Source organism: Sinocyclocheilus anshuiensis, unplaced genomic scaffold (genome assembly GCF_001515605.1).
Source record: "Sinocyclocheilus anshuiensis isolate Anshui unplaced genomic scaffold, SAMN03320099.WGS_v1.1 scaffold32, whole genome shotgun sequence".
Taxonomy (NCBI): Eukaryota; Metazoa; Chordata; class Actinopteri; order Cypriniformes; family Cyprinidae; genus Sinocyclocheilus; species Sinocyclocheilus anshuiensis.
In genome coordinates this window covers 495,908-517,455 of record NW_015554060.1, presented here as the reverse complement: position 1 = coordinate 517,455, position 21,548 = coordinate 495,908, and the positions used below count along the sequence as shown (strand labels likewise).

The following is a 21,548-nucleotide window of genomic DNA, read 5'->3' as shown; positions in this document are numbered from 1 at the left end:
TATCATATTTTTTTCATTTAGTACTGCCCTTCAGAAGCTACAGAATATGTTTCCCAGAAGACAAAATAAGTTAAATTTACCTTGATCTTTAAATTCATAAAGTTTTCACATATTATTGTTATAATAAATACTTTTTTATAGAAAATGTGATTGAATGTATATAATAAGAGAAGAAAAAGAAGAAGAAATGAACCATATACTATAAACATATACAGTTGAAGTCAAAAGTTTTCACACCCCTTGCAGAATCTGCTAAATGTTAATTATTTTACCAAAATAAGAGGGATCATACAAAATGCATGTTATTGTTTATTTAGAACTGACCTGAATAAGATATTTCACATAAAAGATGTTTACATATAGTGCGCAAGAAAAAGTAATAGTTAAATTTATAAAAATGACCCCATTCAAAAGTTTACATCCGCTTGATTCTTAATGCTGTGTTCTTACCTGAATGATCCACAGCTGTGTTTTTTTTTTTGTGATATTTTTTCATGAGTCCCTTGTTTGTCCTGAGCAGTTAAACTTCCACAGTCATTGTTGGAAAGGGTTCAAATACACAAAAATGCTGGAAAACCAAAGAATTTGTGGGACCTGAATGATTTTTCTGAAGAACGGCAGGCAGTTTAACTGTTCAGAACAAACAAGGGACTCATGAACAACTATCACTAACCAAAAAACACATCTGTGGATCAATCAGGTAAGAACACAGTATTAAGAATCAAGTGTATGTAAACTTTCGAACGGGGTCATTTTTATAAATTCAACTGTTATTTTCTCTTGTGGACTACATGTATCTTTTATGTGAAATATCTTATTCAGGTCAGTACTAAATAAACAATAACATGCATTTTGAATGACCCCTCTTATTTTGGTAAAATAATTAACATTTTGCAGATTCTGCAAGGTGTATGTAAACTTTTGACTTTAACTGTATGTACTAGTACTATATGTACTATTATGTACTACTGATAGCCCTCTCTTTTAGAAAGCTTTTATCTCATCTTAAACTAATGAAATACATGTTATCACAATCCCATAAAATGTATTAGAAGTTTACATTTACGATTAAACAAGAGGCTTTGTATAGATTCATGCAACAGAAAATTTAATTACCGGGTCAGAATAGCTTGTACTTTATTATGCTCAGGGTCCCATTACTTCTCATTTATATGTGTAGTCATGCATTCTTAGGTCTATCACATGCAAACTAAATTAGGCCCTTTACCAGTTTTTCCAGATTTCCTGTATATTCTGACATGTTTGTGTGTCCAAAGTAATCAATTGAACTGTTTTCTTTCAGCATCAATAGCCTCAAACATGAGGACAACAGGACTGTTCACACATTCTTGTCCCTCCTCCTAACAACTCTAACCTTTAATGATCTGTGAATCCCCTAATTTCCTTCTGAGAGGACCTCAAATATTTTGATTGCCTTCATTTTGGTGCATTGGGTCTATAACTGTATAAACAACTGTCCTTTATTGTTTTATCCACAGTCTGAGTGCAGTGAAAAATCTGTACAGTATATCTACCTGTTAAAGCAACAAACAAAGACATTTGTTTCAGCTGTGCCATAAAAACAGTGCTGGGATGTTATACATCAGTTAAAACGCATGTAATGTATATTTGTGCCATTTCATGCATGTAACTTCTGTAGATGGACGTTTAGCATTTGTTGACAGCGCCAGAGATAAAGATAAACCCTCATGTGTGACAGATGGCTGTGTCATTTGCAGATAAAAATGAAAGCATTTTCAGTGTCAGCCTCTCAGGAGGGAAATGGAGCATAGTGAAATGAAGAGAAGCAGCATATGGAAAGGGCAAATCCCATTTGTTCTAGGTTATGTGTGGATCTGATGAATAGTGCGACGAGGTCAAAAGGATCAGTGGAACTGCTCTCCGTCGAACTTTACGTTCTGGTCAGCCGATCCAGACTACCTCTGTCTGTTTTTCTCCAGCTTTCTCATTAGCCAAATCTCTCTTTGAGCTTTGCTGCCGGCCACGTTATGCTCTGATGACAGGGAATGTGATACTGAGAGCATATCAGGCCACACCAGTAATCAGCTCTTGCTACTAGAACACCAACTGAGAGAGAAAGAGAAAGACCGCCCACTTGCAGCAGACAGAGGCCCAGCAGGCAGCTAATTAGCATGTGTTAATGAGTTCCTGTGCCAGGGTGACCCACTCAGTAGTGTTGGAAAAGTGTGGAGGTATGGTGTGTCTGCTTCACGGTGCTTGTAAACACAATTACAAACAAGCCTGACGTACTTTGGAACTGCAAATCTAGCACATTCATACAGTATGCAAGGGTTTCGTAATGCAGTTCACTGCAACTGGTTTGCTGCACCCTTACAAAACAAAAAAAGAGAGGGAATATACTGGAAAATATAATTTGATATATTAAATAATAATTTCCATATATGGGAAAGTAGTGCTTATATTTTTCAACATACTGCAATATACACATTGTCCACGCATGGTCCACACACACACACACACACACACACACACACACACTAGTTAATTTTTCTTTGATTAATTAATGGGTTTACTTAAAGCTAAACACATATTCATAAATGTATAAGAAAAAACTGACTGAACTGAAAATTTGACTGAAATTGCATATTAAAGCAGATATTTATTCTAAACAACAGAAACAGGAAACCGGTATTAAGTAAAACACTCACTCTTGCAGTGTCCACAGACAAATTGCTTTCTCGCTTGCTAAATTCTTATTCATGGCAACATGGTGGAAATGAGATTTGACATTTATAACTTAATTGAGTGCTATATAGCACAAATCTGAGTTTGGCCTCAGTTTTCCCATATTTGTGTGTTTTTGTGTCCATACATGACAAAATAGCCTCACTGCTAAAAATGCATGCACTGTAAAGGTTTTTAGCAGGTAATCTAAAATCTGCTTAATGTGGTAACATTAACTATTATTAAAGTCAAACCAAATGCACAAAATCATGTTCTTTTTAGCAGCATCATATGACCCCTTTAATATCACTGAATCAACCTGACTAAATTGAATTACACTAAAAAGGCTCATAAATAATTCCTTAAAGTAACAATTACTCAACTGCCATTTTATAAATATGAAATAACTTGGGAAATAACAAAATGATCATTTTCTGAAGTTTTAGGAAAAGTATTTACACTAAGAGATCAGAAGCAGTGTTTGAGTCATTTTGCTTTTTGCACAACAGTTGCTCCTGCACTGACATCTAGTGGAAATCTTGGGATTTATTTTTGTGATTCTTCAATCTTTCTACATGTAGGGTGGTTAGCTGATACAGGTATTTTTGAAAAATTACTTTTGAGACTATATATCCGAAAATGTATTTGTTACACCGCAAGATCATTTAAAATGTTTTTCAGATACATATTATGCATCAATAGCACAAGCTAAAGTGACAGAAACCATGCAGAGACCATTCTTTTTCTTTTTTTATTTTCTTTTACACTATTTTTCTTCCCCAGAGCACACAATAGTTCAATTTTTTCTTTCTTTTTTCAGACTTAGTGCTGGGTCAGTGTTGTCACATTTGTACAATATGATAAGTTAACTACTGGAAGAGGGTTTACACACTTACATAGTGCATTTATTGCATTGTAAACCAAAAGAAAACCTCAAACACAAAACCAAAATAGTGCAATCATATTAATTTCCCTTTATTCAGTGATATACCTTTACCAATCCAAGCCATTGTCTTCCTCCTTCCTCCAGTGTCGCATACAGTACAGTATATTGTGCTAGAGAACAACATAAATATATAATCAAATAAACAATCAGCCTTAAAAATATACTTTGAAGACCCAAAGACATAGTTCTGGACTATGTTCAAATCACCTGGAAAGATATCAAGCATATTTTCAATTGGGAAGAGCTCATTGTGCTTTGAAGCCTGTTTCTCCTGCTTGTTGCTTTTCATATGCAGTGATTTAAAAATTGACAGAAGATTCAACATGGTCCCAAATAACATCTTTGTTCAATATATGTAAATAATATTATTTATGTACACCTTAAACGAACAGACAGCCATTTGTTTGGGCCTTTATATATAGATGGAGGGCAATGCATTTTAATGTGCAAACTCTATATACTCAAGCAGATGTTTGTGATGGTTTATATGTTTCATAAATGTCCATTGCATCTCCCTATTCAGTTTACAGTGCTGTTTATTTCTACAAATGCCTGATTGTGTCATGCATAGTCACGATTAGCTTGAATGTACAATGGTACTGCATGTGCATGTATGCAAAGAGTAAAATTAGTGATCATTTAGTGAAGAGATTGTCTTGCAAATAAGACATAAGTCATTCTGTTAAGTGTGATAATCTTTGTAAATGATTTTGTTATTGCATGGAAGAACAGCAGCAAGCAAAACTCAACAATTACAGCAGCAGATATGTCAGCAAGATCATCACTTATCATGCAAATAAGTGTTGATGGAAAAAACTATCAGGAATTTTTATCAGTGTTTTGTGATTCTCGAAATGCAGAAAAGGATGTTCAGTGGTTCTGAAGCAATACTGTTACACATCTTACAGTTGTTTTTGAATTAATGGTATGATTATGTATAGTTATACTTTTGTGAAAACAAAGATGCTTGCAAGGGTCTCACTTTTGTGGTTTCAAACAAAACCACTAGATGTCCCTGTAATTCAAACATTAGTATAGAGCAGAGGTTCTCAACTGGTTTTACTTTGACACAACACAGCACCAAAATAGTTTATTGCACAAAAGAAATAAAAACTGCTCTTAAAATCAAATATTAAAATGCATTTATATTAAAAATGAAATCTTAATAATATGAATTCAAATATAGTTATAAATAAATAATAAAATAAAATAAAATAATCAAAATTAATAGTTCATAAAACGTTGGGGCACAAACCATGTTTCGGGTAATATTTTTTCAGCTTGTTCATGATTTTAAAGATGAGAGCATGTCATCCAATGTATCCATGTTGGTATCTACCTAATTTACCTGGTTATAGATTAATTTGCATCAAAATGCCATATAATTTTCCCCTTTTAAAACTTAACAAGTCTAATCATCCTAACTATGCATGATTATAATATTAGTTGCATTTTATTCTGTGCATTTAGCATAGTTTTATCACGTGTCCAATCAGAACAGAACTGCGAGGTCTCAGTTGAGAACCACTGTTGGACAAAATAAATAATATGTTAGGCTGTTTAGTGCAATACTGAGATCTAGGCAAAAGATGTACAAACATTCATGTGGTCTGCTTTTCATTGATCTGAAAGGGTGATAATAGTGCAGTGTGGTTGGAAATACTGATGAGTTACTAGTTGATTTGCCCTGGTTGACATAAACCTAAAGTTTCCAGTGGATAAAAAGACACAAGAAAAATGAAACAGGATATAACAGAAAATAAAAACGTTTTCAGTTAAAAAGTCCCAAGTGTGGTTTCAGTATATGAATTAGTTATTTGAGGGTTGTGCTACATAAAGCCATTTGGGTTATTAATTATGAGTGAACTGTATTTGACGATTGATTGAAATGAAGTGTATTGTGCAAAAGGTATGGCCTTGAAAACAAACCAAAAGCGATGCAGGAGGTGGAGACTGAGTGAGAGGGATGTTAGTGGCATGTGGTGCCCTTCTTTGTGAGGGCATGGTATGGATGCTCTGATGCCAGTGCCAGAGTCAGGCTGGCAGAACCTGGTGGACAGATGGCACCACCAAGGGGTTGGGGAAACCCCTGTTGATCTCAGCGTTGGGCTCAGCAGGGACATTCAGACCAGTTGAATGTGTGTATACTTGTGTGTGTGTTGGCTGAAGGCCTGCAGCAGAGTGGCCCTGAGATGTAAAGGACGACACATGTGTTAGTGCAGGGTTAGTAGAGGGTGTGTGTTGTCACTGTCAGTGAGGCTGGGATTGGTCCACTTCTCCGCTGGTCCTCTTTCTCCATCCCTCCGTTCCTCCTCTTTCTCATCAGGGGGGCAGCTGCTCTGAGCCCCGTCTCATTCTGGGGCAGTGAGTGGCTGGCCTTTGAGGAATATTCTGGGGGTCTTTCTGGAATGTTCTGTGTCACTCTATAACAACCAGAGAGCAGTGGAGGAAGTGATCATTATGGCTAAACATATATATAACTAACAAAAGCATATAACAAAATTGCTAAAACCAACTAAAACGAAACAGAAAACTTAAACATAAAAATAAATACTAATTCAAAATATTAATATCATAATAGTTTGTAGATACTACTAAAACAACACTGGTTACAAATGCAGAAATTAATTAAATTAAATTAAATTTAATTTAATTTAATTTAATTTAAAAACCTTAATAAAAACATCCTTCATCATATTTATATTGTAAATGTAATAAAAGTCTAATGTTAGACATTATTTTAAACTTTTTTCAAAAGTACTTGTCATTTAAAATAAGCAAGTGCACATTTGATATTGATTGTTATCATTAATATTTATTATTAATATGCCCTGACAGGAAAATACACATTCACGATAATAATTGTAACTGGCAGATGAAAAGCAATCAAACACTCACCCTAATTTGTGGTAGTGCTCATTCAATTAACTCCTGCGTCTCTGAGAACTAGAGGAAGAGGATGAGAGAGTGTTTAAGATCATTTAAGCTTCATCACAACAAGGGAAGGCCATGCAGGTAACATTTAAACACTCACCTGTTGGCTAGAGTTGGCTGAGGGTGGTGTAACTACATTTTGCTCCACTAGAGGGTTCAGGGGGGCGGAGCCTGGCAGGTGAGTAGCACGCCAGTATATATCTAAGTATTCGGCCAGGTGTTCGCAGGCATCCTCTAACTGATTCTCATCCAGCATAACATCAAACATTTCCTAATGCAAGATAAACGCAGTGAAGACAAACAGTATTAGTGCAAGATATCGCATCTGTTCACTTGTTGCTTCAGTATAATGTATGTTAACAGGAGTGTGCAGTAATGGGACTCACTGGTGGGCACTGTGCTAGTTTATCTCCAGCCATCATTTGCACATTGAGATGTTTGCTTTGAGATTTCCCTCTGGACTTAATGAGTCTTTGAAGAACCTGGGGTAGAATGAGTAACACTGAGAAAATGAGGGACAAGTTTCTTCAGGGAAATCTGAACCTACCTATATAACTTAATCATTTAAATAAGCAAAACAACACTTTTAGCTCTGTGGACTTATAAATAGCACTGAAGATAGTCCAGCATGGACTGAAACAATTGCTTTTTTTGTGTGTGCGCACAGTCACTTTTTTGTAAGTGCAATTTAGTTTTTGTTGTCACCTTCATGTAAATCTTCAGGAATACATTTTTGCTCAAAGGACCTTTGCATTTCATTTGGTGTGCAGATTTTTTGTCTTTGGCTTCTCAACTTATAAATAAACACACTTTTCAAAACCACATTTAAAGGGATAGTTCTCCCAAAAATGAAAATTCTGTCATTAATTACTCACCGTAATGTCGTTTCAAACTCGTAAGACCTTCGTTCATCTTCAGAACACAAATTAAGATATTTTTTATGAAATCCGAGAGCTCTCTGACCCTGCATAGACAGCAGTGCAACTACCACGTTCAAGGCCCAGAAAGGTAGTAAGGACATCGTTAAAATAGTCCATGTGACATCATCAGTGGTTCAACCATAATTTTATGAAGCTACAAGAATACTTTTTGTGTGCAAAGAAAACAAAAATAATGGCTTTATTCATCAATTTCTTCTCTTCCGTATCAGTCTTCAGCACGCGTTCACAAAAGTACCACGACCATGCGTTGTGGTGCTGTCGTGAATGTGCGTCGAAGACACAGAAGAGAAGAAATTGTTGAATAAAGTTGTTATATTTGTTTTCTTTGCACACAAAAAATTGCAATGTTCCCAGGTCCAGAAACGTAGCAAGGACATTGGTAAAATAGTCCATGTGACATCAGGGATGTCATTAAACGTAATTTTACGAAGCTACAAGAATACTTTTTGTGTGCAAAGAAAACAAAAATAATGGCTTTATTCATCAATTTCTTCTCTTCCGTATCAGTCTTCAGCACGCGTTCACAAAAGTACCACGACCATGCGTTGTGGTGCTGTCGTGAATGTGCGTCGAAGACACAGAAGAGAAGAAATTGTTGAATAAAGTTGTTATATTTGTTTTCTTTGCACACAAAAAGTATTCTTGTAGCTTCATAAATGTCACATTTTATCGATGTCCTTACTACCTTTCTGGGCCTTGAATGTGGTAGTTCCCTTGTTGTCTATGGAGGGTCAGAAAGCTATTAGGTTTCACCAAAATTTCTTAATTTGTGACCGTGGACCACAAAACCAGTCTTAAGTCGCTGGGGTATATTTGCAGCAATAGCCAAAAATACATTGAATGGGTCAAAATTATTGATTTTTCTTCATCATCTTCATCAAGATCATGTTCCATAAAGATATTTTGTAAATTTCCTATGGTAAATATATCAAAACTTAATTTTTGATTAGTAATATGCATTGCTAAGAACTTCATTTGGACAACTTTAAAGGCAATTTTCTCAATATTTAGATTTTTTTGCATCCTCAGATTCCAGATTTTCAAATAGTTGTATCTCGGCCAAATATTGTCCAATCATAACAAACCATACATCTATGGAAAGCTTATTTATTCAGCTTTCAGATGGTGTATAAATCTCAATTTTAAAAAAATGTACCCTTATGACTGGTTTTGTGGTCCAGGGTCACATTGGAATGACATGAGGGAGAGTAATTAATGAGAGAATTTTCATTTTTTGGGTGAACTATCCCTTTAATTAGTCCATCATCAGTGTTCAAGAGTAGATATACTGTACATGCATCACAGAAAAACTCATTTTTCTGAACCAGCAAATGTAATTTCCACCACAACTGTAATAATGTATTTTGTTTTCTCTGATTTTAAACACTCATTGGTCATGCTAAAACACTTTAATAATATTTTTAGACTAATATTTGAAGAATATTTAAATAATAATTGTGGAGGAAACGATAGAGGGGCAAAATAGGTCTAAAATGATATAAACAATTTTCTAATAATAATTTGTTTAATTTACTAGTGTTTGGTGATCATAGTTTCATAATAATTGATAATGGATTTCTATATTAGAAGAAAAGTCATAGTCTGGGACAGGATTAAAAAATAAAATACATAAAACTACATTAAAAAATAAATTTTAAAGGGTTTCCCAGGCCGTTTGACAGTAATGTGACCTTTATACAAGTGAAGTTAGTTTTAATATAAATCTGTAATTGGAGAAACACCCATTTATAGCTTTTTAAGAATAAGTGATTTATTGACTGGTTAAATATTGTTGTACCTTTGGAGAGGACACTTTGACGTAGACAATGATGGGGGCGAGGGAGGTCTTGAGAAGCTGTGTGGGGTGGTTGATAGTATCTGCATCCAAGACCACCAACTGCAGGCTTTTAGCCAGTTCAAATATTCTCTCAATCTCACTCTGCACCTCGGCTGAGAGAGAGAGAGACAGGCATGATAACACTAGCCACATTAATAATGAGACAACAAATGATGCCATATTAGGTCCTTCATAAAAAAATACTTCACATTTTATATGAATGTACTATTTAGCTTTACCCTTGTATGTTGTCACTCACCCAGACTGGAACGTGTGTTTGACCTCTCCATGATAGCTTTCTTGTTCAGTACAGACCTCTTGGCCAGAGACAGATCTGCAGCCCCCCGAGTGATAGAAATCCTGCCATGAAACCACACCATACACAAAAAAAAAAAACATAGCACACAAGAAGTATGGGCCACTTTTATGATACTTTACAGAAGAAAAAAGGTAGATAAATGATTTATTTTATCATTTTTGGGTGAACTGTTCCTTTAAGAATAACGCTTTCACTTTTAAGCTCTAAACCAGTGAAACAAGCAGTTTCTGCACTCACCTCCCATCAAATCTGTGTTTCAAGAAGTCAAACAAGGCTTTCTGCATCATATCAGTCACCTGCATCAGAAGATTGCGAGAAAACGTTCATTCTACATTCAACCAGAAACGTTTCGTATGTAATTAACCTGTCAATCTGAGGTAATTTAGGTCCTGAGCTATTAATAGTGTTAACATCCACTCAGTGATTTTGTTGTCTAAGGATTGTAGGGGGAAAATAAGGAGTCCTATCCTAAGCAGGGGATTCGGAAGAAGAGTCGTGTATAAGGCTAATATGGTTTGGATGAGGTGATGTGGTTTTATTTAGACACAGGGGTGAAAAATGAATGACTCCAGAAATAGAGGGTAGAGAGTCAGCAGGTGAAGCAGGTCCCTGGTGTCTCTGTTAAAGAGCTGACTGACAAATGTGTCCAGAGCACCGTGCCACAGCTGGACTTAAATATTTCACGTTCGTGAATCCTCTCGCACACCAAAACTGCCTGAGCAGTCATATACATACAACAGGATCCAAAATGAGCTTTTTGCCATGCCTGCCCATAGTGAGTGAATTATGAGAATTTACAGACTGTAATTACTTTTCATAGGCCATGACACTGTATTGTGCATTATTTTATTAAATATAATTATGATAAATATAATTATATAAATATTGTTTAGTAAATATAAATACAAATACTGACCACAAATATTTTTCATAGACCATGAAAGCGTATTTTGCATTTTTATTAAATTATAATCAAAATAAATGTATTTATAGAAAGATTATTTATTACATCTAAATGTAAATAAAAGCTGCATATATTTGTACAGGTCATTGTGTAACTTGTATATCACATCATATATTAGATAAACCAATCTCTGCATAAATTTTGTTGCAAAATGTGATTTTGTTCCAGTGTTGTTATTAATAGGTTTAAAACTAGTGCTGTCAAACGATTAATTGCAAATATTTTCAAAATACTGTATATACTGTATGTGTGTGTATTTATATATACATAATAAATATACACAGTACACATACATATAATGTAAACAAAAACTTTTATTTTGGATGTGATTAATCACAATTAATCGTTTGACAGCACTATTTAAAACTAAACCTATTAAACCATTTTCAGTAATTGAAAGGAACTTTAAATAAAATAAAATAGAAATATTACACGAATAACTTCACGTAATGTAATTGAAAATTACTAAAACTGGAAATTGTAATAAATCAGTCATTCTTGAGACATGGGACAAAACAGGTCCAGCAAGGGTAACTGCTATTAGGCTTAAGGAAAACTTGAAATCGCATCATATGACCCCTTTAATATATATATATATGTCGTCACATTGAGTTCTGGAGAAAAAAAGCCTTCAGGCAAATTTCTGTTGGTAAATTTTCCACAGAGGTGCTAGTTAAAAGGCACAAAAGTCACATGAGTGAGTGATGTTTTCTTTAGTAAATGGTTTGCATGATTTGATTCCGTGAACAATTTCTAATAGAGTTGTATTTACTCCTCAAACTCAACTTTTACTTGCTTGGTGGTTGTCAATTTTGGACCCTGCATACATAGAACTGGCCTGTCTTTTAACTGCCATGATGATCAAATTTATTATCCTTTACCTCATAGCCTTTCAGCGAGGGGCCAACCAGAACAACAGGCCTCATGGATGGAACTACATCATAGGGTGGAACGTGCTCTGTCTACAACACACACACACACACACACACACACACACACACACAGTGTTATGTCTCACAAGCTCTGAATCTTACACACACGCACGCACACACACACACACACACACACACACACTGTTATGTCTCACAAGCTATGAACCTTAACTAACATTTCTCAACATTTAATGAGTAGCCTAAAGGGATGCATTTTCAATAACACAACATTAAAATCTCTCACAGAGAATTGTCTGAGAGGCCAGACACAAACTGTGAATATTTAATAGCACTTTTTGAGGGACTGTGTTGCATTATGGAAGCAAGGAAGCAACTTTAACCACCTACCTGCTTCTGCTTCTGTTTGGCTTGTTTAAAATAAGAGAAATGTGTTTAAGAAAATCTAAACAGGTTGTTTGTGTTCATAATGGTAAAACAATTTTATACTGACATATTATGTAAATCTTGACATATAAAATTAGCATATACCCTGAAGGGAAATGCAGAGGAATGGTAGTGGCTCGACATTACTAGCGTTACAGTAAGACAGGAATGTGTGAGAGTATTTAAATACCTCTCACCTGCAGAAGGAGGAGTAGACCTCCAGCCACCAGATGAAGCATTTCCACCCATTTTCCTGTTACCAACACAAACACTTTAGAAATTACACGATGCTAATATCATACTTTAAACTAAAATCCCATGCTGAACTTATGTGCTGGGATTTCTTATAAATAGCAAGTGCAATGGCAAATCACAGCAACTGAAGGTAAGATTGTTTATTTCTCACTTATGGTAGTTCACCAAAAATGATAACTAATAATCTTCACTTTATTTATATCAGTCTGCTTTTCTTTGTGCATTCCAAACCAACTGTATTGTTGCATATTAGTAGTGGGGATTTTTATTGATTCTTTCTGTAGGTAGTTAGCTAAGCCAGTCGGTGGTGACAACAAGTGACTCTTTAAAAGCCATTCAAATGATTTGTTCAAACACAATAATTAAATTATTTGAATATGCATACTTCCCTACTATATAGTAGGCAAAAAAAAAAACAGTATGTGAAAAAAAATACCTCTATCTATAACTAGAGGTACCTAATACCTAAGTCCTCTATCTAAAATAATTTGTTCTCCATTGAAAAAGTCACCTTGTCTGAATCAGGAAAGAAATATGCACAGATCAAGCTCCATTTACTAGTGAAAAATAGTTCTAAGCAAATAAGTTTGTGTATTTTGATGTGAGAGGGCAACAGTTGAAAACAGTAGACTTTTTCACTGGAGCATTATTATGGATTATGGACAGGTATTTTATATGGAAGCAAGAGTTTGAAGTTAAAAACATCTTAATGATGGATTTGTTTCTTACAAACATGCAATTTTTCACTTCACAAGATGTTATTTGATGGACTGGAGTCGTGAGGACTACTTGTGGATTATTGTGATGTTTTTATCAGCTGTTTGGACTCTCATTCTGACGGCACCCATTCACTGCAGAGGATCTGTTGGTGTGCAAGTAATGCTAAATTTCTCCAAATCTTTTCTGATTAAGAAACAAACTAATCTACATCTTGAATGGCCTGGGGGTGAGTAAATTTTCTGCAAATTTTCATTTTTGGGCGAACTATTCCTTTAAATGCTAATTTACACAGTACTGAATAACAACTACATAGATATGATGAGATGCAACTGTGGACCTCTGAGCTGCTTTCTGTTCCTGCTTGATCCGCATGGCCTCCAGTTTAACAGGGCTGGGGATGAAGGCAATATCTGCCCCCTCCTTCACCAGCCTCCCGATCCACCAGTCATTATTATACTTCTGTAGGATAGGAGACAATGTGCTCAAAAATATCACAGTGAAACATAAGCTAACTGTTAACTTCAGTTCATTGGTTGCTTTCCACCTCTTTTATGTGTAGAAAATCTTTGGTTTCAAAGTTGATGGCAGCACCCTGAACCGGACAGTCTTCATCGAGAGCCCCGCAGTAGCTGACATTGGTTCTCACTGCAAATGCCACAGGTTTGGTCTACAAGAAAACAAAGAAAACAGTCAACATTATGTTAAGAGGTGAGGTAATTGACAGTGTATCCGTTTGAGAAGATGAACCTTGGCTCTCTCGAGCTGGAGCAGGGCCTGGCGCTCGGCCTCACGCCGAGACGCCTCCTTGTCCTCCTCCAGGGACAGGTCGGAATCCGATGGTCTACTCGTGTAGGAATCAGCAGAACTCTGCAAAAAGGACAAGAGTCCAATGTGAGAGGTGCTCTTTCACTTTTTCATTATAATTACTTTTATCCATTGGTATGTTTAATGCCCTTTCTACTTCTTTGTCAATTACAGTGGGTCTCATTCACTAAGCAACAAATTTCTGCTTGAAATCTGCATACAATCATTTTCATGAACATATCATGATTCACAAAATCATACGGAGGTATATACACATATGAACAGCTGGCTAATGAGATGTCTGTTATCTGGGTCTGTATTAAAAGTATTTATTGTGTTTGAACTGGTTTTGAGGATGGCGCACGTGGCATTTTTCATGGTTGCTGAGCCAGAAGCAACGGTTTGAAAAAACCTGTTAATGTTCAATTTGTTTATTAGAAACATGCAGCTTTCACTTCACAGTATGTTAATTGATGGACTGTGGTTGTGAGGATTACTTGTGGATTATTGTGATGTTTTTATCAGCTGTTTGGACTTTCATTCTGATGGCACCCATTCACTGCAGAGGATTCATTGCTGAGCAAGTGATGTAGTGCTAAATTTCTCCAAATCCATTCTGTTGAAGAAATAAACTCATCTACATCTTTGATGGCTTGAGGGTGAGCAAATGTTCGGCAAATTTTCATTTTTGGGTGAACTATTTAAAGTTAAAATCAAATTCATGAAGGTACACATGTGTTGTGAATTAGCCAGAACTTTTTCGTGAGAAGTTCTCCTGTGCATATAAATGCGAATTCACACAATTCCTAGTGAATGAGACCTAATGTTTTTCGTTTCACTGTTGTTTTGCACTATTCTCATTTTGCACCGTTTTAACTGCACACAGCAATTGCTGCAAATGCTTTGGCAATATGAATATAGAAATATTTTTCATGCCGATAAAGCATTAAAACTGAAAACTAAATCACCAAATAACATACGATAACAAAAGACCTAGTAACCGTAAACAAGCATTGCAAAAACCTTTCCTCTACCATCTCCTGCATCCCTCTGATCTACCCTCCAGACTAGCCTTTTTCTCTGTCTTTTTTCCCTCCAAAATCCAGACCACAGTGAGGATATGATTTAAATATCAAAGGCAGCCACAGGGCGCAGATGTCTGCGACACCTACCGTCGAAAGAGATAAAGCATAATTATGCAGACGCCGGCTAAGATAAGATTCTTATGTGCGATTAAAATATATCTCTCGTTTAAATGAACGTGTTAATTAAAAGCCAGCCCTGCTATGGGAGGCATCTCCATCACCGAGCTGTCCTGAACCAACTCTTGGATGATCTACACTGTGTTCATCTCTTTCATGTGTTCGGCTTAGAAATAAATGAAAAGAAAGATAGAGTAGGGCTTTGAAGTACAACAACACACTATATACAAAAAAAAAGTTTTGGCCACTTTTATCAATAGGAGGTAATAGTGATGCAGGGGTCGCCCACATAAACATCACTACCTGCAAGGCTGTGACACACATTTTGTGTTTCGTAATTCGTACATGCAGTGTGCATTAACTTGGAGTTGTTTTCAGATGACCCGACAGACTAAGCAATTTTTCGCTCAGTACCTGGATCGATAGAGTAATGTAATCCTTTAAAAGACACAATGCATCGCAACCTCATCCGCTAAGAGTGTTTCCACAACACCTCACCCCATATTCCACTTACAACACACATTTTAACCATCAGACATTCCCAGAAAAGGCTGCATAGAATGTTTACAGTATGTAGCTTAAATAAAGATTTAATAGCTTTTTTAATAGAATTCCAGTCTTAGTATTCTGTTTATCTTCCTTTTGCTTTAATGACAGCAGCATTAGAGCTGCATGAACTCTGCAAGTTTGTGTAAAACCTGATGTTCTCCAGAATGATTTAAGAATGATCCATCTTGAGCTTCAAATGGAAGCAAGAATTTGACCATCTGAATTTGAATTTTCTCACAATGAGAAAAATGTCAGAAGCCTGAGATATTAATTCAGAATTGTGAGATTCACAATTTGTTGTGCAATAGCAGCACACAGCCAACGGGGCGAAAAATCAATGAACCTCCCACAAGGCTTGTTAGATAACAGTCATTCATTCTCCTATATTTCACACAGTTTTGTGCCCTATTTTCATTCATATTGTCAGAATCTGATTCCCAGTCTCGTATATAGAGCAGCATGGATTTGATGCTCGCCACGGCAGAACTTCAAATTTCAAACTGATATGATATAAGTTCATCAGAGTTCAGAGTTCAGGGATCAGAGTTCATAGAAATCAACAACATGCAACATGCATAGATAGAATACAAAATAAACACATGCAGTGGTGCAAATTTTGCATTATATTATATCATATCAGTAATCAGTATCTGAAAGAAGGTTGAACTATACTGGCTGCAGTTATATATATTTTTTTTTATTTATTTTCATTATTATAATTTTTTTAAAATCAAAGATAGCTTTTTTGCCCCTGGAATTGATTTTCAAAAGGATTTTTACCTTTATAAGGGTAGGTTTTAATACAATATAATATAATATAATATAAATAATAATAATAATATTTTTGCCCTTATAATAGCTTTAAAAAAAAAAAATGTTATCTATTTATGTCAACTGAATAGTGTCCAAAACCTATAAAGGTAAATATCCCGAAATACAATTATGAATTGATAAAATCAAAAACAGATGAATTTGAATGTACATAAAAATATAGGCCTGAATTTATGTAAATATACTTAGTTCATTACACTCTTGAATATAAACATATACATTTATATAAATATCTGTGCATTGTGTGTGTGTGTGTGCGTGTGTGTGTGTCACTTTTCAGTGGCATTTTTACCTAAAACCGGTTAAATTCTGACCATGGTTTGCTGGTTATAAAAAAATTACTCCAACCACTAAAATAAACATTTCTGCCTTTTCTGGCTATTGCAACACAACAAATCCATATGCCCTTTTCCCCCTAACACAGATGACATATCAATAACTTGCAATACTATTTGAAACCATGGGCTACTCACATACAGAAAGATATGAGAAAGTGAAAGAGATATTAACAATCTTAGTCAGGTAATACACATTGTCAATTAAACAATCAATGCAGCTGAATGCATTTGATGAGTCTGCTGGTCGAAAAGCTAAGACGTGCATCTCGACTGAGAATAATTTATTCATAAAAAAGGATTACACGAGGATATTAATAGACTATGACCCAGGCAGAATGTATGCAAAATTCATTCACTCCACCAAAGCAGCGCTGATTGATTACAGAATCACATGGAGTGAAAATGTAATAGAGAGGGAGCGCGCGTGAGCAAACTATCCCTACCTTGCAGCTGAGCAGCGCTGCGCTAGAATCGGACGCGGACATGCCAATAGAGACGGCTCGTATCGCACCCCATCACTCTCTCTGTGGTCGAGCGAGACGCGAGCTGCTCTCCATGGTCAGCGGTAAAGAGAGGGGAACGCTCTGGCACTGCACTCAACGCCTATACAAAATTGATGCCCTGACTGCAGCAGCTGAGTTGTGATGTTCACTGAGAGCAAACGCCCTCCCTCTGTCGCTGCTGCCTTTCTTCCGCCTGCTCTCACGTTCAATCAGGCTACATTTTGTCCCGCTCCACACACTGGAGATGCGGTTCTGCAGCCCTTGCAGCGGGGGAGGAGATGTTACCTCTCACACGAGACACTGACACTCTCACATCTCATTCTCCTGCAGCAGGAAAAACAGGTGCTTTGCTAGTGGGATGTGTGGAGTCATCCTGGATCCGTTATGTTATTGTGGAAAACAAGACTGGATATATGTAAAACTAAATGAAAAACATTATTTTTTAAATTAAATTGCATTTATTTTACATGCACTAACCATAGATTTTATAGAGCAAGTAAGCGCAAACAAGTGACTTTCTTTAAGAGTGAATCTTTGAATCATTCAGTCAACTGATTCGTTCAGCACATTGATTCATTTAGCAACGACACAAGTGAATTTTGTTTGGAACTATTTTGTGTGTTAAAAATAATAGCCTACACAATGTAACAATCACAATCTAAGTTACTCAGTGTTCACTTCGTTTATTGAACTGTTCATATCTCATGGCATCATAACACCGTTTCGGTTGGTTCTATTGGTTACCGAATTCACGCAGTATTGCTTTTGTTATGGCACTAAAAGGATTTACCGGTCCATTACGATTACATTGTTTTGTATCCCTCACAGCACTGTAAGATTTTCACACAAACTGCCTGGGAGTCTTGATCTCGATAACCTCTCTCTGTCTGCTAATCTCTCCAGGCCTGATCCCACTGAGAGTATATCTGTTCCTCACAATGAGGTCGGGGATGGATGCATTCACAGCAGCGTTACTGTCCTGACAATAGCATGATGCAGAACACCACACGAACACAAGGTGAGTCGGCTTGCACACACAGTCATAATGGGGCGGTACCACTGAAAATGAATCATGAAAACGGACCCTTTTCCTCCTCAGGTTGTATTAAATCAGCAGGCTAACAGAGGCCTGAGGCTGCCCCAGGTTGTTTGGACCTCTTTCTGGACTCCATTATAGCTACTGGAAGCTTGTGCTCTTTCTTAATTCAACTTTGTCAGCTGTGGCTTTTAGAGCTGCGTATCTTGAGGCTGTGTTACTGCTGTGCTTTCTTTTATACACTTTATACACATGCTTGCAAGTGGGTGAGCTTGAAAACAAACACAAGGCCACTCGCATACCTCAGCTCTTATAATTTTAAGGAAAGGAAAGAATGTGACGTGTCCCATACTCAGAATTTGTGTTCTGCATTTCACCCATTAAAAAGGCAACCACAGTGAGTAGTGAACAAACACACACACCCGGAGCAGTGGGCAGCTATTATAATGGGAACGTAATAGAATTATTTAATAGAAGTACATTGGAATCCTATAGTTTGAGACCGTATTGAAAATCTAGGATTTAAAAATAATTACTATATAGAGCAGTAAATGATAAATAAATAAGATATTTACAGTTAGGATTTTTTTATGATTTTGAAAAATGTAAAATACAGGAGCATTATGATATAACAAATAATAGTTGTGTCTATTGTTCACTCAGGTTCACGCAGGTCTGACACTAAAAAATGAGGAAATATTACGTTTTATCATTTATAATGGGGGAAAATGTTACTTAATTAGAAAAATTGAACTTAATTAGAGCCATTTTCAGGTTTCAGACTTTTGGTGACCTTTAGGGATGCACTGATTTAAACTCTGGCCAATATGATAATTAGGTTCATGTTAACTAAAACTAAACTTAGAAACAACATTTTTCATTACTTGAAATAAAATATAAACGTATTTTATTTCAGCTGTTGTGAGGGAAACATTTCTAATTTGCATTTATTTTAACCTACTAAAACAATTAAAATTAAACTAAAAACCATAACGTAATAAAAACTAAAAAAATCGAATAAAAAATCCCAAAACAAAACAAAATGACTAAAACTTCTAATTTAAATATTAAATACAATTTTATATATAAACAAAAACTATAATAGTATATCGATCCTATACTGAAATAATACTGGTTTATATCATTATTTGCATTTACTTAAGTTCCATCTATAGTAAAAACAGCTTATAGATATCAGAAGTAAATCAGGTATCGCCTGAACAAGAGAACAGCTTAGAGGGAGAAAAAAGTGAGAGGAAAAAAGTGATAGAGCTTGAGGTGAAGAAAATCATGAGGGTGAGTGGAGGGACAGAAAGTGAGGATGTCACTCCATCTCTGCCTAAGCAATGGAGAAAGTCGGTACATGGTTTTTTTTTTTTGTGTGTGTGTGTGCTGTTGATCTAAATATAGCTTTTCTTCCACCCTACTTGCTTTTCTTCTGCTGGGTGCATACAGAATGCTGCCTGGATGTAGAGTGATGACCCATGAGGAACAGAAGGGTGGGCTGGGTAAGGTAGAAGCCCTCACAGGGGCTAAACTCTGCTACTGTATGCAAATATCCTTGACAAAATTCACATATTAAGTATTATATATTTTGACTATACTCAGAATCAGAATCAGAATGAGCTTTATTGCCAGGTATGTTTACACATACGAGGAATTTGTTTTCGTGACAGAAGCTTCCACAGTGTAACAGAATGACAGTGACAGAACAAAAAACACAGATAATAAAAAATAAAAATAAATAAAAAATAGAACAAGTAAATAAGGAATAAAAATATACAAATCGACAATTGTATGTACAGGTATATAACAATAGACAATACTTGTCAAGTTTTTTTCCAAACCTGTTTGAGTTTCTTTTTTTATGCTGAACACAAAAGAAGATATTTTTGGTAACCAAACAGCTGATGGTACCCACTGACTTCCATAGAAGTTTTTCCATACTATGGAAGTCAATGGCCACCGTCAGCTGTTTGGTTACGAACATTCTTCAAAATATCTTCTTTACAGGTTAGGAACAACTTGGGGTGAACTATCCCTGTAAGCTCACTAAATGTTTAGTTCACTATAGCAGCTGAAATGACTTCACGTGTGGTTGATCATACTTTATGAAAACCAGTTCCAGAGAGGACTTAAATTCAGTAACCTCTCGTTTCTAGATTACTACAAAAGCATAAATCAATACCAGCAGCAAATAGACTGATACCTCATCCTATCCGGGTGAGAACTTCCTGTCCTCATGTTATTTTGCAAAGTTTCATCTTTCTTTCTTTTTTTAAATAAGAGCTCACTGCTTATCTAACTCAGTCTCTTTTAATTACACAGTATATCCTGAATTCCCACATGCCTTGTTATTGTACCAAGGACACAATTCCTATCAAAGATGAGTTCCCGCTGATATCTGCGCAAGGTGATAAAAATAGAAACGGCATCTTGTATTTCAACCACAAGCAGTGAAAGTGGAATATGGACACCAGAATGACGCAAGTCACCAAAATGCGATGACAGAAGCATATGAGAGTTATAGATGTACTTTGGCCACACAACACACAGTATAGCAGCACCATGGCATTGACCCCTACTGATCAAATGGCATGACTGAACAACTATATCAAGACGGCAAGAAAGGCAAATGAAATCAAAAATGAAATAAAAGGCAAATTGATCTACAATACCCATGCTTACATTTACATTTATTCCTTTAGCAGATGCTGTAGTAGTCTATATAGTCCACCCTTACCAAATTTCAAGGGAGTGTTAGAATTGCAAAGCAGTAAAACATAAGAGTACAGTACTGTAAGTACTGTAATTAAATGAGGCTAAATGAGTTAATTCATAAGTGCAAAAACAGTAAAGCAGGGTGCTAGCAATGGCAAAGTTATAGTTTGTTTCACTGGGGATGCATGAAGTGATATAATGTGTGTGTGTGTGTGTGTGTGTGTGTGTGTGTTTGTGTGTATATATATATATATTGATATAATGTGTGTGTGTGTGTGTGTGTGTGTGTGTGTGTGTGTGTGTGTGTGTGTATATATATATATATATACATATATATATATATATACTGTATATAAAAGGGGAAAAAATGTAAATGCAAGCAGCCGACTTCAGTTTTTGATTTTGGAGAAGTTTGGAAGGTGAGAGTTAGATCAAGAATTTCCGTAAGATTATTATTTTTTTTTTTAAACAAATTATTTGTAAAACAAACATTTGTTTAAACATGAATGCAAAAAAAATTCAATTTTTATCTAATTCAAAAACAAATAATGATTTGAAGTCACAAAGTAACAATGATTAAGCGCTGGATTAAAAAAAAAAAAAAAAAAAAAAAACCACTTAGCTTT

At 35.7% G+C, this 21,548-nt stretch overlaps 1 protein-coding gene across 1 annotated transcript; it reads right to left on the bottom strand.

Moving 5' to 3' along the window:
• Positions 1–4,921: 4,921 nt before the first annotated feature.
• LOC107668566 (voltage-dependent L-type calcium channel subunit beta-4-like) lies at positions 4,922–17,332 on the bottom strand. Its single transcript, XM_016460497.1, has 14 exons — positions 17,106–17,332; positions 13,686–13,805; positions 13,483–13,605; positions 13,276–13,397; positions 12,161–12,216; positions 11,928–11,947; positions 11,529–11,609; positions 9,921–9,979; positions 9,624–9,724; positions 9,326–9,477; positions 6,973–7,068; positions 6,687–6,857; positions 6,551–6,598; positions 4,922–6,075 (listed from the first exon to the last, which is right to left on the bottom strand). The coding sequence occupies exons 1-13, from the start codon at positions 17,145–17,147 to the stop codon at positions 6,569–6,571; spliced, it is 1,173 nt and encodes a 390-aa protein (XP_016315983.1). The 5' UTR covers positions 17,148–17,332; the 3' UTR covers positions 4,922–6,075; positions 6,551–6,568.
• Between the last annotated feature and the right edge of the window lie 4,216 nt (positions 17,333–21,548).

Bases quoted from the DNA above. Each gene is read 5' to 3' on its own strand.
- LOC107668566 (XM_016460497.1), bottom strand. From the start codon at position 17,147: ATGTCCGCGTCCGATTCTAGCGCAGCGCTGCTCAGCTGCAAG. The intron at 13,606-13,685 runs GTTCATCTTCTC...GTTTTCTTGTAG, and splicing joins TCCAGCTCGAGAGAGCCAAG to ACCAAACCTGTGGCATTTGC. The intron at 9,725-9,920 runs GTGAGTGCAGAA...GTTTCATGGCAG, and splicing joins AAACACAGATTTGATGGGAG to GATTTCTATCACTCGGGGGG.